At 43.6% G+C, this 14987-nt stretch overlaps 2 protein-coding genes across 2 annotated transcripts in view; one reads left to right on the top strand and one right to left on the bottom strand.

Moving 5' to 3' along the window:
- Nucleotides 1-2047: 2047 nt before the first annotated feature.
- Nucleotides 2048-14440, top strand: LOC140847019 (nuclear factor of activated T-cells, cytoplasmic 3-like). The gene is made up of 3 exons (XM_073225731.1): nucleotides 2048-3030; nucleotides 5021-5183; nucleotides 13947-14440. Exons 1-3 carry the CDS (start codon nucleotides 2732-2734, stop codon nucleotides 13950-13952), a joined length of 468 nt encoding a protein of 155 aa, XP_073081832.1. The 5' UTR covers nucleotides 2048-2731; the 3' UTR covers nucleotides 13953-14440.
- Nucleotides 14441-14635: 195 nt separating this feature from the next.
- CHD9 (chromodomain helicase DNA binding protein 9) overlaps nucleotides 14636-14987 on the bottom strand; it is a 236065-nt gene continuing 235713 nt past the window's right edge. Inside the window, exon 39 of the mRNA XM_073225725.1 lies at nucleotides 14636-14979. Within this exon, the coding sequence (XP_073081826.1) occupies nucleotides 14941-14979 (39 nt within the window). The 3' untranslated portion in view covers nucleotides 14636-14940. The remainder of the gene's footprint in view (nucleotides 14980-14987) is intronic.

Genomic DNA, 14987 nt, shown 5'->3' with positions numbered 1-14987 from the left:
AGTGTAGTAAGAAGCCACGGCTTCACGATTTGCCTTCTCTGTGCTACACTGCCTAAACCTCTTCTCTTTGTGGCTTATTTTTAATAGCCTTTCCTCCTGCATTTTCTTGTCGTCAGGTATGGGTTTCCTTCTTTGAAGCTCTGGTGTCTTACTTCTCTTGATTCAGTAACTGAAATGAGAGAGTGGAGTGAGTAGTGTTTTCAAAAAGGTGTTTCAGTTTATTAGAAAGTATGTCAGAGTTTAAAAAATAAAGTATAATACAACATACCCATCTTAAATTTTTAAAAAGCAAAGATTAGTTAATTGATAGGTTCTGAATTCTTACAAATGACAGTTCTATTGGGTTGTTTGTCTTAAAATGGTCCTGTGTGTTTCTGGTGATATTCTACTCACCTCCTACCAATTTTATAGAAAAAAAACCTGCCTCAGAGAACTGAAGTTCAAGCAGGTTAAGCAGCTTGTCCAAGTTTGCACAGCTGTGGGACGGCAGAACCAGGGTTTAAAGCCCAGGGGGTTTTGTTTTATTGTTTTAATACGTGTAGAAGCTCTTTACTAAACATGTTCACTAATCACAGAGCATCTTAAATGTTCCAAAGTTAGGACTTGTGGAGATAGTGAAATTACAGGATTCTGGCTAATGACGGCAACACCAGGAATCTGAAGATGTGTGTTATGCTCCAGTGGTACTAATGTAATGGAATAATGTGATCTCCTGGAGTACTTTTGAGAAGAGGCTAAAGATTTGTGCTTCTCTCTGTTGTATCTCTGAACATTTTTGTCTTTGGTTTCCCAAGGATAATCTCTTTGGAAAAAGTGAATGTATTCAACTTTCATCTTGTAGTAGGACTTACTGCTTCTGCTTCTGAAAATGAATAATAATTACTCTTTTCTAAAAGTGAAGCTGCAAAATACCCAAAATGCTGCCAACACTCTGTGTAGGTAGTTTGGCAGGATAATCATATGTTAAGAGCCTTGATGAGTTATTTTCTAGTTGAGGTAAAGGATCCAAATGGAATTATGTGACGTTTGTAACCAGGGATGCTGAGACCCAAGATATGAATTCTTGATGGTGTGGCTATGGAGGAAAAAGCTGTTACTGATAATCATAAAAATATCCTTAACAAAAAGTTATGAATTTTCCTGCAAAGAAGCTGAAGACTTGGAGAACTTAAATGTGACTAAAATCTCATATTCAGTGGCAGAATCTAGGTCTTCTGAGTTTGAGTCAGTAATCCTTTTCATTAATAAACTTTGTTAAAAACCTTTCAAAGATTGTTTTATCCTTTACTCCATTCAAACCAGCAGATGATTATATAAATCTATAATTGTATGAATATCTTTTAGAGTTGTCGATATGATGATTTTTTATATGAAAGCATTTTTGTTTTCAGAGAATGTTTTCTGATTCTCATTTTGGAAAATGTGGAAATAAGGGGAAAAAAATACATGTACAGCTACGTATATAGTTGACCCTTGAAAAACATGGGTTCGAACTGCATGGGTCCACTTATATATGTCTTTTTCAGTAAATATATTGGAAAACTTTTTGGAGATTTGCAACAATTTGAAAAAACATTTTCTTTTCTCTAATTGCCTTTATTGTAAGAATTCAGTGTATTATACATATGACATACAAAGTATGTGTTAATTGACTTTATGTGATTGGTAAGTTTTCTGCTTAACAGTAGGCTATAAGCAAGTAGTAGTTAAGTTTAGGAGCGTCATAAGTTATGTGGAGGTTTTCGACTGCCCAGGTGTTGGTGCCCTTAACCCTCACATTATTTAAGGGTCGATTGTATAAATATGTAAAAATAATGTGTATCTGCAGAAATAACCAGGTGCATTTTTAAAAAATACACATTGTTGGTGCTGGTAAAGAAGTGATTTGAATATAAAAAAACACACACATAACTTTTTAGTAGAGTTAATAATATACATTTTATGTCCCTCTTCTTTCAAGATTATTATTACTTACTTCCTCATCTAATTTGTACATCTAAATTTTCTTTTGTTTTTTATTTATTTTTTCTTTCCCCCATAGATCTTGAGCCAGATGATTGTGCATCCTTTTACATCTTTAATGTAGATCCACCTCCGTCGACTTTAAATTCACCACTTTGCTTACCCCGTCATGGACTACCATCTCACTCTTCTGTTTTGTCACCATTGTTTCAGTTCCAAGGTCACAAAAACTATGAAGGAAGTTGTGAGATTCCTGAATCTAAATACAGCCCATTAGGTGGTCCCAAACCCTTTGAGTGCCCAAGTATTCAAATTACATCCATCTCTCCTGTCATCAAGAAATAGATGCTCATGAAGATGATGTACACAAAATGACCCAGCAAGGGAATTTTTGGAAAGGCCTTCTAGAGATCATCTCTATCTTCCTCTTGAGCCATCCTACCGGGAGTCTTCCCTTAGCCCTAGTCCTGCCAGCAGCATCTCTTCTAGGAGCTGGTTCTCAGATGCATCTTCTTGTGAATCTCTTTCACATATTTATGATGATGTGGATTCAGAGTTGAATGAAGCTGCTGTCCGATTTACTCTCGGATCCCCTCTGACTTCTCCAGGCCAGCCTCAGGACCCTCATCAAGGCCTACTTTCCCCTGTGGGAAATGGCAGCACTCTACTGCTGATGTTTGTTATGCTGAGTCCCTTTCACCCCATCACTCACCTGTTCCTTCTCCGGGTCACTCCCCCAGGGGAAGTGTAACAGAAGTTACCTGGCTCAATGCTTCTCTCCAGGGTGGATCAGGCCTTGGTCCTGCACTTTTTCCATTTCAGTGTAGAGACTGATATCCCTCTGAAATCAAGGAAGACTTCCAAAGATCAAGCTACTGTACTACCAGGAGAACTAGAACTCTGTTCACATGACCAAGGGAGTTTATCACCATCCCAAGAGACTTCGATAGATGATGGCCTTGGATCTCAGTATCCGTTAAAGAAAGATTCATCCGGTGACCAATATCTTTCAGTTCCTTCACCTTTTACCTGGAGCAAACCAAAACCTGGCCACACCCCTCTCTTTCGGTGAGTTGGTGGGAATGGCTACCAGTCATTTTTCATGCTTGTGGGTTACTGGTGGCAGACATTATCTGTATGGAATGGTTTTACCATTTTTCCTCTTCCTCTTTTTCACTCTGTTTCTTCCAGGCAGTAGCATTAAAGTCCACATTTATTTGCTTTGAGTCTTAGAAGTGTTCATAGATAGGTTAGAGTTATCATTTTAAAAGTATATAGATAACAAATTGTAGATAATAACAAGTTACATTTCAGAATTCTAGAAGGAATCTTCTTCTCTATGAAAGCTTTAAACTAATTGGGAATAGGTTTTTTATATTTTCAAGGGCTGAATATGCAAATTAATTAGCTTTTTCATATTTGTGGCAAGTGTTTCATAATTTTTTTGTCTTTTGACTGTAAGTTTGTGATTTTTTTAGTTATAGAGGAATGTTTAAATTTTATATATTCAAATTTGTTTTTTTCTTTATGGCTTTTGGATTTTGTGTCATATTTGAAAGCCTTACCCTACTCCAAAATAATTAAAAATAAAAATCCAGCTTTCACATGTTTCTAATAAAGTTTTTTATATATCATTTATATATATATCTATATATATAACAAAATATGTCTAATATTTGTATTTATATAATACAATTATATTTATATCACATTTATAGAATGCAGTGTAGTTTATATAATACATCCTTGGGTCCAGCTAAGGACTGGAGTAAAGAAAAGTGTAAGAACTTTATTTTCTAAAAGCTTTAATCTAGTTTATAATGGTTTGGAAAAGATATCTTTTATCATGTATTATATCCCCACATGGAATTGGATCTGTTTATTTTATTTTATTTTTTTAATGCTTTTTCATTGGTATGAATGTTTATTTCTGGATCCAGATCTTTAGAAAAATATAATGTGGAATTACAGTATTTGAAGACACCTTTGTGCCCATCACTCTGCTTCTGAAAATTATCGTAGTTTTTTTAGGAGGTTATTTAAGTCTGCAGAGTAAGTGCAGAAACTAGCTGAGAGTTGACAGTGAGTTGGTGTTTCATACTGATAAGAATTAATACCTTTAAACTTCATAGTAGCTAGTAAAACTAGGCTGAGGACATTCAAGGAAGCAGTGAAGTAATTTAGAAATTCATAGTGGCAGACATGATAGCATTTCAGTGTTAGACGAGACTTTATTTAAAAGTCCTATTTCACCAATCACTAAGAAGGTATTTCTTTAAAAATACAAATCATTCTAGCTTTGGATCCATTAATATTTGACTTACAGACATATAGATTGTTTCTCTTCTAATTCCATATTTTCAATGTTAATGTATCTAAATCATCCTGTAGCTCATTAAGCTGTTTAAAGTATCATTGATCAATTGACATTTGTCTCTGAAGTTGACATTTGGAGGTGCTACAGTGATAGGCCTTAGATTTTTCTCAGCCAAGTATGTAAGGAAATTAAATTTTTATCTCAAATTGCAATGTGCTGCTGACTATAAGCAGCATTTCAGATAGACAGGGAAAGAGTAATAGGAAGGACGTTGGGGAAGCAACATGTTCAACAGACTGACTGCAGTGGCTGCATACCAGGGAGGGAGGTACCCTGGGGGATGGGGATCCTTGGAGAGATACTGATACACATACACAAAGTTGTGCATATTTTCTTTAAAAAAATCGAATTATTACTATTTTGATTATTTTTGTAATTATGTACACATTGTTGATAAACAGTTACAATTTTGTGAAATGTTAAAATTTGTCCTTTTTAAAAAAATAGAGGAAACCAAAAAGTAGATAAAGTCGTTTTTATTCTTCAGATTGAAGAATTATATTTCTTAAGCACCCACCATATCCAGTGTTATAACTTACTAAGTGAAGTTTTATTTTGGAATACTTCATTTCAGAGATCACAGGAAGAAATGTTGGTGCTGGCATAGAAATGGTTTTAATTACTGCTTGGCATTAATAACATAGTGAAATGCATCTTTGTATGTGTGTGTTTTTTTTATAGCACATCTTCATTACCTCCACTAGACTGGCATTTACCAACTCATTTTGGACAATGTGAACTGAAAATAGAAGTGCAACCTAAAACTGATCATCGAGCCCATTATGAAACTGAAGGTAGCCGAGGAGCAGTAAAAGAATCTACTGGGGGACATCCTGTTGTGAAGGTATGAGTTAGGGTGGGTTTTGCAGATCCCATACATCTGTTAATGATCAAGTCTACTTAGTTAAGTGCTTCTGAGCCCAAAGAAAATTCAAAGCTAGAAAGCCTCTTTTGAGATTTCATGTCCCTGTTAATATGGCAGCACTTCCACACTGAGGTTTTTTTTGCCAGGCTAAAAAATGTTCTGGTTCTGGACTGACTCTGGCTGGGGAAGCTCTGGGAAAGAAGATTATAATGGTCAAATATTTATTTTTCAGATTAAAAAAATAAACTGTATTATGTTCATACATTATCTATCTATCTATCTATCTATCTATCTATCTATCTATCTATCTATCTATCTATCTATCATCTGTCTGTCTAATCTAACTATCTATCATCTATCTATCATCTATATGCTTGTTTAAAATCCAAGTAATGCAGAAAAGTAGAAGGAATAAAGCGATATATTATCCCAGATCTACACTCCTCAGAAATAAGCAGGTGTTAACATTGGATTAACATTCCATATAATTCTGTGTATATTTATGGAAGACTATGGATGACAAGAAAAATGAGTGGATTTTTTTAAGAATAGGTTTATACTGAATATCTTTGCAATTAAAACATTTATTTGAATTTATTAGAAAAAAATAAAGTGAAATGGTAAAACTTACATGTTTGAGTATATGAAATATATTTAATATTTAATTTTTAAGTCATAGCAGTTAGATATTAACTTTAATTTTATTTGAGTTAAACATTTAAAGAATGAAACAATGCTTCTCTCCAGGATGAAAGTCAGAGTACAAGTTAGAACTACTGAGCCTTAGGTATTGTTCTTCACTCTAAGAGGTCCTAAAAGATCTAAGGTCAGAGAGATTAAATAAATTCTTGAGAGATTGAATAGTTGTTTTAGATTTAGGTGGGATGAATTGACTCCTTACTCTGAAAGATGAGGTAATTGTTTCTCTTAAACTTCTTCCCCTGCTCTACCTTCTCCCTCCTGAATTGGTTGCTTGTATTATCTTTCCACTCAGATCAGAGCCATCTCCCCTCAACCCCATAGTTTAGCTTAGTTGGATTCAAAGATTATTCCTAATTCTGTTTTACTTATATCATAAAGTGTTTTTGTTTTTTGTTTGCATTCTGTATTCCTTGGATTCATGAATGTTTGAGAACATGTTTGTTGTCTATGTATTTAAACGTCAGAATGGCTATCTAATAATCTTGAGTCACCCATTTTCTCAGAATTTGTTTTATGGCATTGTGTATTGTAGTGAAGTGAATTTGGACACATAGAACTTATGAACTATAATTTCCTGTGCTGGCCATGCTTTATGATTTATCATTATTACCTAAACATGTTTCATAGTTCTTAACAAAGCTGAACATTTTAGGTGGGTTTAAAATGACAGTTACTGAAAAAGATTGGAGGCAGGGGGATACAGTAGGGGAACTGGATGAAGGTTGTCAAAAGATACAAACTTCCAGTTATAAGTAAGTACTGAGGATGTGTAATGTACAAATGATGACTGTAGTTAATACTGCTGTATGGTATATTTGAAAGTTGTTCAGAGTAGATACTAAAAGTTCTTGTAACAAGGAAAAAACCTTTTTCCTTTCTCTTTCTCTCTCTTTCTGATAGCTATGTGAGGTGATGGATGTTAACTAAATTTATCATAGTAATCAACCAGCAATATATGTAAATCAAGTCACTATGCTGCATACTTTAAATTTATACTGTGCTGTATGTCAGTTGTACCTCAATAAAGCCGAAAGAAAGAATGTGAGGAAAAATCAACATGGAATTTTGCCATTTGTTATTAGAGTCATACTTTGCTCTTAAATGATACCTTTTAAAAAGTTGATTAAGGAGAAACTGCGTAGTTTCCTGTATCTTTGACTTTTCTTACTGGAAAGAAATTATTTAAAAATGCTTAAATTAACAGAAGTCTTTTGGGAGGCCAGATAATTTATTTCCACAGTATTCCTTTAATTAAAAACTGATTCTTTGTTAAGGGGAGACTAACACTTCTGATTTCTGATCAATGTTTTATGTTTCCATTGTGAGTGACTTTTTTCCTAACTTGTTGTTTGAAAAATTTTATCATTAGAGTTGAAATTAGTGACTTAACCCCAGAGTGTGTCTGGATATTGATGGTTCTTTATCAGTCTTTCCCAGTACCTATGATGCTCCCTTTTAATCTGAGATTCATTCTTCTTTCATGCAAGAAAATTTTTCTGTATTATGTATCCGTAGCTCCTGTTCCATTTGCTTTGCCTGTTACTTCTGAGACTCCAATTACTATTCAGATATTGAACTTGTTTATGTCTAGCCTCCATACCTGTATTTTCTTCTCTGGATACGTGAATGTCTTTATAGTGGTCTTCTTTAACTCTTTGCCCCCCATGTTTTTGATCTATTTGTCACTTGCTGCTTCTAATTCAGATTTTAGATCTACAGTTGTGTTTTAAATTTTCGTTTGATTCCTTGGCTTCATTTTCCATTTATTTGATATTTTATTATTATATTTAGTCTCATGATTTACTGAATTACTATTCTTAAATTTGTTAACAGTGGAGCATTCACTGGCAATCAGTTTCTGGATTGTGCGTGTGTATTGAGGGAGAGGTTTTGTTTTCATTTTTATCATATTCTTCAAACGTCTTTTGCATAATTTGTTCCTTTTTTCATTAAATAAAAACAAAACCAAAATATATGTACTATGATCTCCCTGTATGGCCCCGGAAGATGACTGGTAAGCCAGAGACGGGTAAGATTCCTCAAGGGAGGAACAACCTAAGACAGGCACAGTCGCAGGGGGGCCATCAGGTGAGAAATTGGGGATCAACAGTGGTGAAGCTTAGAACCTCACCACCCCTGTTTTGAGAGAAATCTTCTGCATCCGTGGATGTTTTACTGCCCTTGTCTAGCTCGGATTAACACATAGTCTACAGGCACACACCTGATCATCTACAATTGCTCTCTTACAACACTAAACTATGTTTTCTACCTTTATCTTGCATCTACCTACCACTTCAGCATTTTATTAACAATAAAAATAATAATAATAATAATAAAGGGAGAAATGTGGGATCCACATATAAATCAAGTATAAAAATTAAACGAATATTCATATTTGACCTGATTGTTTATAGTTTATAATGCGTGATCAAAACCCAGAGTTTCTGTGATGACTGCCCTTGTACTGTTCACCATGTAAGAACTTATTCACTATGTAAGAACTTGTTCTCCATGTAAGAACTTGTTCGTTATGCTTCAGAAGATTGGAGACTGATGAGAATTAGGCTTGAGATGGATTAATGATTGTGCATTGAGCATTGACTCCCCTATACAGAACTTTATTGTTGTTAACAACCATTTGATCAATAAATATGAGAGATGCCCTCTCAAAAAAAAAATATATATATATATATGTACTATGGTTGCCTGGTTGCCATGCCTCCCCCTCCCCCATTTTGTTCTTAAGAGCTTCGGTCTGTGGCCCAAGGGAGTAAGGCTGAAGAGGTAGAGAAGTAGGTCAGGGTAGGCCTTGCTGGGTTCGGCTCAAGAGAGTGGACAGTGTCATGTATGCTGGCTCACGCCCAGTACTCAAGTATGTATCACATTTCCTTGAGCTTTGCTTGTCCCCGTAGTATGACGCAAGTTTTGGGAGATGGTAAGCGCTCCGGACCTTTTCTGCCTTTGCCAAAGGCCCTGGAGCAGACGGAAAGTTTTTCCTTGACTTTCCTCAGAGCTGCCTTCCTTACAACTTTGGTCTATTTTGCTACCAATTAGTTAGCATTTGTTCACATTCTGTGATAATTTTATTTTCTCACTTTATTACTTTTTTTTGTCATTAATCTACAATTACATGAAGAACATTATGTTTACTAGGGTCCCCCCTTCACCAATTCTCCCCTACAGACCTCATTACAGTACCGTCCATCAGCTTAGTAAGATGCTATAGAATCATTATTGTCTCCTCTCTGTTGCGCAGCCCTCCCCGTGCCCCCCACACACTATACATGCTAATCGTAATACCCCCTTTCTTTTTCCCCACCCTTATTCCTCCCTTCCCTCCCATTCTCCCCAGTCCTTTCCCTTTGGTAACCGTTAGTCGATTCTTAGGTTCTGTGAATCTACTGCTGTTTTGTTCATTCAGTCTTTCTTTGTTCCTATACTCCACACATGAATGAAATCATTTGGTGTTTGTCTTTCTCCGCATGGCTTATTTATACCCTCTAGCTCCATCCATGTTGTTGCAAATGGTAGGATTTGTTTTCTTCTTATGGCTGAGTAATATTCCATTGTGTATATGTACACATCTTCTTTATCCATTCATCTACTGATCTACTGATGGACACTTAGGTTGCTTCCATTTCTTGGCTATTGTAAATAGTGCCTTTGGATGTAGAGTTCTATAGATGTCTTTGGGGTTGTGCCTACCCATGGGAGGGTCTGCTGGAGTTTGTGGCTGCTGAGTCCCCCTGGTCAGCACAACTTACTAAAGACCTGAAGACAGGGGGCTTCATCTCGAGGTCAGCAGTGACTGCCAAGAGGGGGCACCACATCCGAGTTCTGCCTGGAGCCACTGAGGGCTGGACCTTTCAGGCCTGCCTTGCCCCCTCCTGGCCTCATTCTGCCCTGCAGGAGCCATCTCCTCCACGGCCAGTTTCCCCTTCCTTGGTTTCCCTTCTCTGAATGATACTAAAGAGGGCAATAGCCATGGGTGTGTGGACCTGGCCCCAGGCTCTGTTCTCCACATTCGTCCCCACAGCCATGCTCTGCAGAGGAAAATGAGGCTCAGGGGATTAACTTGCCCAAAGCTGTAGGTGGTCCGGCCTGAGGCTGCTTCAGCCCACCTGTCCACTGGAGACTGTCTAACGTCTGTTGGACCTGAGAGCCTCTACCCTCCGCCCTCTCCATGCACCCTGGAATTGGTAGGAGCCTTTCAGAGTCACAGGCAGCCTGAGCATCGGTAAGGAGACAGATTGTTCTCACAATAAGCCGAAAGGCCCTCCCTGTCCTGGGCCCTAGACTGACAGTAGTGGAGAAGAGTGGAGGGGACAGCACCCATCCTCCTGAAACCTGGCTGGGTTTGTGGACCTGTGTAGCCCTGGGACCCAAGCCCATGCTCTTCCCTCTCTGGGACTGTCACAGTGCGTGGGAACCTGGTTGATCTAACCTGTGACACATCCTCCTCTCCTGCCACCGAGGGGCCTCTAGAAACTTCCCTGTCCCAGAGGGGAAAGGCTGGTCTGTGGCATCCCAACAGCACTGCTTTAGCCTTCAGGGGCAGCTCAGAGCCAGCCCCCTGCCGCAGCCACCCTCCCTCAGCTGCCAGACACAGCCCCACACCTCACCTGCCCATTCAGAAAGAGCTCTGTGGTGGTGGGTCTGTGCCACACCCCCTGAGAGTCAGAGGTGGGAAGGAGCCCCTGAGAAGGTGGAAGGAAGGCAGGCAGGCTTGCAGAGTAGGAGTGGTCTGATGTGGGGAAAGACCAGGGATGGAGAGACGGGAAGGATGATGGAGTGGGGAGGGGAGGGGAGGGCGGCGGGTGGGAGCGGGGCTGGATGGATCTGGCTGCGCACAGGCCAAACATGCACACAGTGCCCCAGAGCAGGTAGCAGAGAAAGCGGGGAGGGGCTGAAAAGTGGCCCCGGCCCCACTCCCAGGCCATGTGTCCAGCCTTTCTAATTCATGTCACGGTGCTGGGTGGCCCAGACGCTCTCCAGGGCAGGGATCAGTGGTGGCCACTGGTGAGAAGCGGGGAGGACAGGAGTGCTTTCCTAGGTGTGCAGAAGGATAGGTGCAGGGGGACCCTGCGGTCCTGTCAGGCCTTCTAATTCCTGCCATGTCACTCCTGAGTCACCTGGTCCACAACACGTGGATCAGGAGAGTCCGTTTCCCACTGCACCCAGGGTGGTGTCTGCAGAATGGCCAAACCCGGTCACGCCCGAGCACTCCTCCCGCACATCCCAGCCCCACGCCTGCAGTGACGTCGGTCATCAGCTGGTTGCTGCCCGGCACTGGGCTCTGGTTCCTGCCAGGGGCAGGTCCCTGATAGGGGTGGGGTTCCTCCTGCACACGGCCACCGTGACATCCACCTGCGTATTCAGGAAAGCAGATGGTCAAAGGTGACTTCTTGATCTCCTCAGCGAAGAGATCTTCCTTGTTGAGGAAGAGAATGATGGAGGTGTGGATGAAGGACTTGTTGTTACAGATGGAGTCGAAGAGCATGAGAGACTCGTGCATGCGGTTCTACAGCCCCAGGCAGGGAGGAAGAAAGCAAGACAGACAGTGAGAGGGAGAGACATGGAGATAGGGAAAGGGAAGGAGAGAGTTAGGTTTGAGAGAGAGGAGCTGGGCCAGTCAGCGTCTTGGAACAGGCTCTGTGCCCGCAGGGCTCCCCTGAAGGGTGAGAGAGAGAGAACTGCCCTCTGCCACGCAGTCCACTGCATGTACCCGGGGCAGTCTGGACCCACCGTCTCAGGGCTGATGGCAGAGACTGGCCTGGGAAACCACCATGGCACCCTGGGTGAGGCTGAGGCCAGGGTGACCTGGTCCTCCCGCCGCAGAGTCCCCAGCCACAGGAGGCACGCCCAGCGTGGTGTTAGAGCACTGAAGCACGGGAGCTGGGCACTGGCCCTCCCTGCCCTGTCCAGACTTCTCCTCATGGGCCCCATCTGTGGGTGTGGCATGGCCTCTAGCAGTGAGGCAGGAGGGGCCAACTCATGGAGCTCCTGCCTGCATCCTTGGGGGAGATGCTCTGCCGGGCTGCCTTCAGGGCAGCCGAGGGGCCGGGCCACACCACCTCCGGCTGGTTCATACTCAGCCAAGTTTGACCCAGCAAGGACTTTTAAGCAAAGTAGATGTGAAGTATTGCCTCACACACCAAAGTCCATTTAGCAAATGAGTGACTGTGGTGGGCATTCCTAAGAAATCAAAATCCGAGGGGAACAGCCTTTTGCCCTGGACAAGACTGACTTTACTGTGGGATGCCAAGCCCATGAACTTGGGTGATGTTTCTTGGCAATGTAGGGCAGCATGTCTCTCTGTGAACCAACCCGCTTCTATATGGGAAGGTGGCTCCTCCATGAACGGTACACCCCTGGGGAAGGGACAGCCACACATTTTCCCAAGAACCCTGTCCTGCACTAGGAACAACAATCACAGCTCCATGGGGCTACAGCTCAAGCCCAGAAGTAACTCCAGGCTACACCCTCCTTCAGAAGTAAGAAGGTTGAAACAAAGCATAGGGAAGAGCAGAGGGGGTGTGGGCATCACCGGGCGTTCGCTGTTCACTGGGAGGCGAGCTCATTCCCAGGGGCGAGCAAGCAGGAGGAGCCGAGTCACCTGCAGTGCAGGCCACGGCCCTTCCTGTACCTGAGCACATGGGGCTGAGGGAGATGACGTAGTGACCACCCATCCGAGCCCCGCTCTGCCAGCCCCACACCCAGCACTTGGCCTGCCTCATGTCATGTAGTCACATCCACCCTTAGGGGACGGGACGTGACTGGGACCCGGAAGAGTGGAGAGCTGCCCTCAGCTCCGGGTTGGGCCCAGAGCTGATGCCACATAACGGGTTCTCCAGTCAGTTGGGGAGTCTGTACCCTTCAGGGCAGTAAATAGAGGGTCATGACTCGCTCCACGAGTCTGCGGTCGTGTCTTTCATGACTGTGTCACTACACCAGTGACCTGCATGAGCACCAGTCCCACACCATTGCTCTCACAGCTGAGGCCAGTTGGTGGAGGGGACTGAGTTCGCGGATGCCCTTTGGGAGCCTGCTGACAACTGGCATGGATTTACCAGTCCTTCCAGGGTTGACAGACAGGGCGCCTCTTACTCTCCAAAGCAAATTCAGTGAATGCTCCCGTTCTTCTTATCCTCCCAGCCTTACCCAATACATTTAATTCTGTTTCCCCAAAGTCTGTCAGTCATTTGTGCAATCCCACTCAGGCAGCCCCGAGCTGTCTCTGTGGAGCCTGCTCAGGAAGGATGGGTGGGGGTCCCCTGGAAGGCCAAATGAACCGGGCTGGTGAACACTCAGGCTCACTGCGCCACTGATGAAGGCAGAGTAGAGATGCTCCGACACCCCACGATTCCATAGGAAAAGGCTTCCCACCACATAGAGCCACCTCGTCCCATAATTGCTCACCCAAGAGCTGGAAGCCCAGAGCCGGGGGCAAGCCCTCAATGCCAGCAGACGATTGTTCCGAGCACTGCTTTGGTCTACACACTGGGCGATGCACGGGGGACACATGGCCCAGGTACTCTGAGGACCGGGACGTGCCACCAGGGTGACCTGAGCTGAGAGTGAGGACTGTGTGCATTTGGCCTGTGGGCTGGGTGCAGGGTATCTTCCTCGAGAGGCCACCAAGCTTAGGTTTGGAGGAGAAATCCAGGCCTGCAGCCCGGACTCCACAGTCCCACTCTGCTTAGGCTCAGCCATGGCCTTGCTTGCCCCGGGTTTGCAGAGCACGTGCACACACACACACCCTTCCCACGAATGCCAGCTGCATTTGTGTGCAAAGCCCTTTGCTGGGTTGCTGTGGGGCAGATGAATGACCAGCACAGGTCCTGCTCTCTGAGAGCTCACAGTCTAGCTGGGGAGACATTATCCATGTTAAAAGGTCTGCAAACCCCAGAGGGTGCACAGCACAGACTTGGTTTCTGGGAAGGTCTTTGGGACGAGCTTGAAAGAGGGCTGATCCTGGAGATGCAGGGAGGGCAGTGGGGAGGGGAGGCGCCGGCACTGAGATTCTCTCCACACCCGCAGGTCTGACCACCATCCTTCTGCGGACCGACTGAAGCTCACCACCACGGGGCCAAGAGCACAGCCTTCCTTACAAGCTTCCCCAGAGAAAACAGACGTCTGAGTGCTTTCCAAACAGGAGATGTCACCGTTTGGGAAAAGAGACTGGAGTCGCATCAGAGCCTGGCAACAGCTGCTTGCTCCTGCCTGTCACCTCCCTGGCTCCCCTAGTCCTCCGCTGGGCCCTGGCTGCAGGTGGAGCCCAGAGCCGCATGGAAGCTCTGACTCCCGGCTGCTGCGTTCACCCAGGCAGTGGTGGGCCGGGCACCGAAGCATGTGAGGATGGGAATGTGGGCTCAGCCTGGCACAGAGGGTGACAATCCTGGGAGCTGGGCACGGGGCCTGCCGCACGGAATCCTTCTGCCCCCAGCAGGGCATGTCCCCACTGCCAGGTGGCCCCAGGACTGGACTGGGGCAAGACACAAGGACACACATCGTGTGGGTGCGCCTGGCAGAAGCTCCCTGGGCACTGAGACAACACAGCACACTGGTGCTAGGAAAAGCTGGCACTTTTTCTTAATGGCAGGTGACTAATAAATACAGTACTGCAGCCAGTAAATCATTACAATAATGGGAAATTTATTAAACAAAGTCACTATTCTAACAAAATTAGAGTTAATATGGGGTGGGAGGTGGTGTTGGGGTTGTGAAGTGAGACCACTGCACGTCGGCTCTTAACGGCGTGCCCTTCTTTTAGACATGGCTCTGCGAGCAGGCTTCTGGGTGGTCAGCCGGTTTGCACTGGATTCCAGCCGCCTCATTTTGGGCGGGGGACAACCATATTTTTCATCGGAGTGTCGAGAACTATGACGCCTCTTGGGAGCCCGCCTGGGGAGTGGCTTCTCTTCCACCTTTGCTGGGGTGGGCATGGGTGCCGTCACATAGGCTTGGTAGCCACCAGTGAGGGGGATGGTCTGTCCGTTCCACTGGAAGTGGGCTTCAACATGCCCTTCGTTGATTAGCTGGTAGTAAGCCGAAGGGGAGGCCGCTGCTGCTGCTGCAAAG

Source organism: Manis javanica, chromosome 17 (genome assembly GCF_040802235.1).
Source record: "Manis javanica isolate MJ-LG chromosome 17, MJ_LKY, whole genome shotgun sequence".
NCBI classification, from domain to species: domain Eukaryota; kingdom Metazoa; phylum Chordata; class Mammalia; order Pholidota; family Manidae; genus Manis; species Manis javanica.
Note: the sequence above shows the minus strand (reverse complement) of the source record. Positions and strands in the feature narration are given on the sequence as shown.

Coding starts and splice junctions, on each gene's coding strand:
- LOC140847019 (XM_073225731.1), top strand. CDS start 2,732: ATGCTTCTCTCCAGGGTGGATCAGGCCTTGGTCCTGCACTTTTTCCAT. Junction 3,031..5,020: donor GGCCACACCCCTCTCTTTCG/GTGAGTTGGTGG, acceptor TTTTTTTTATAG/CACATCTTCATTACCTCCAC.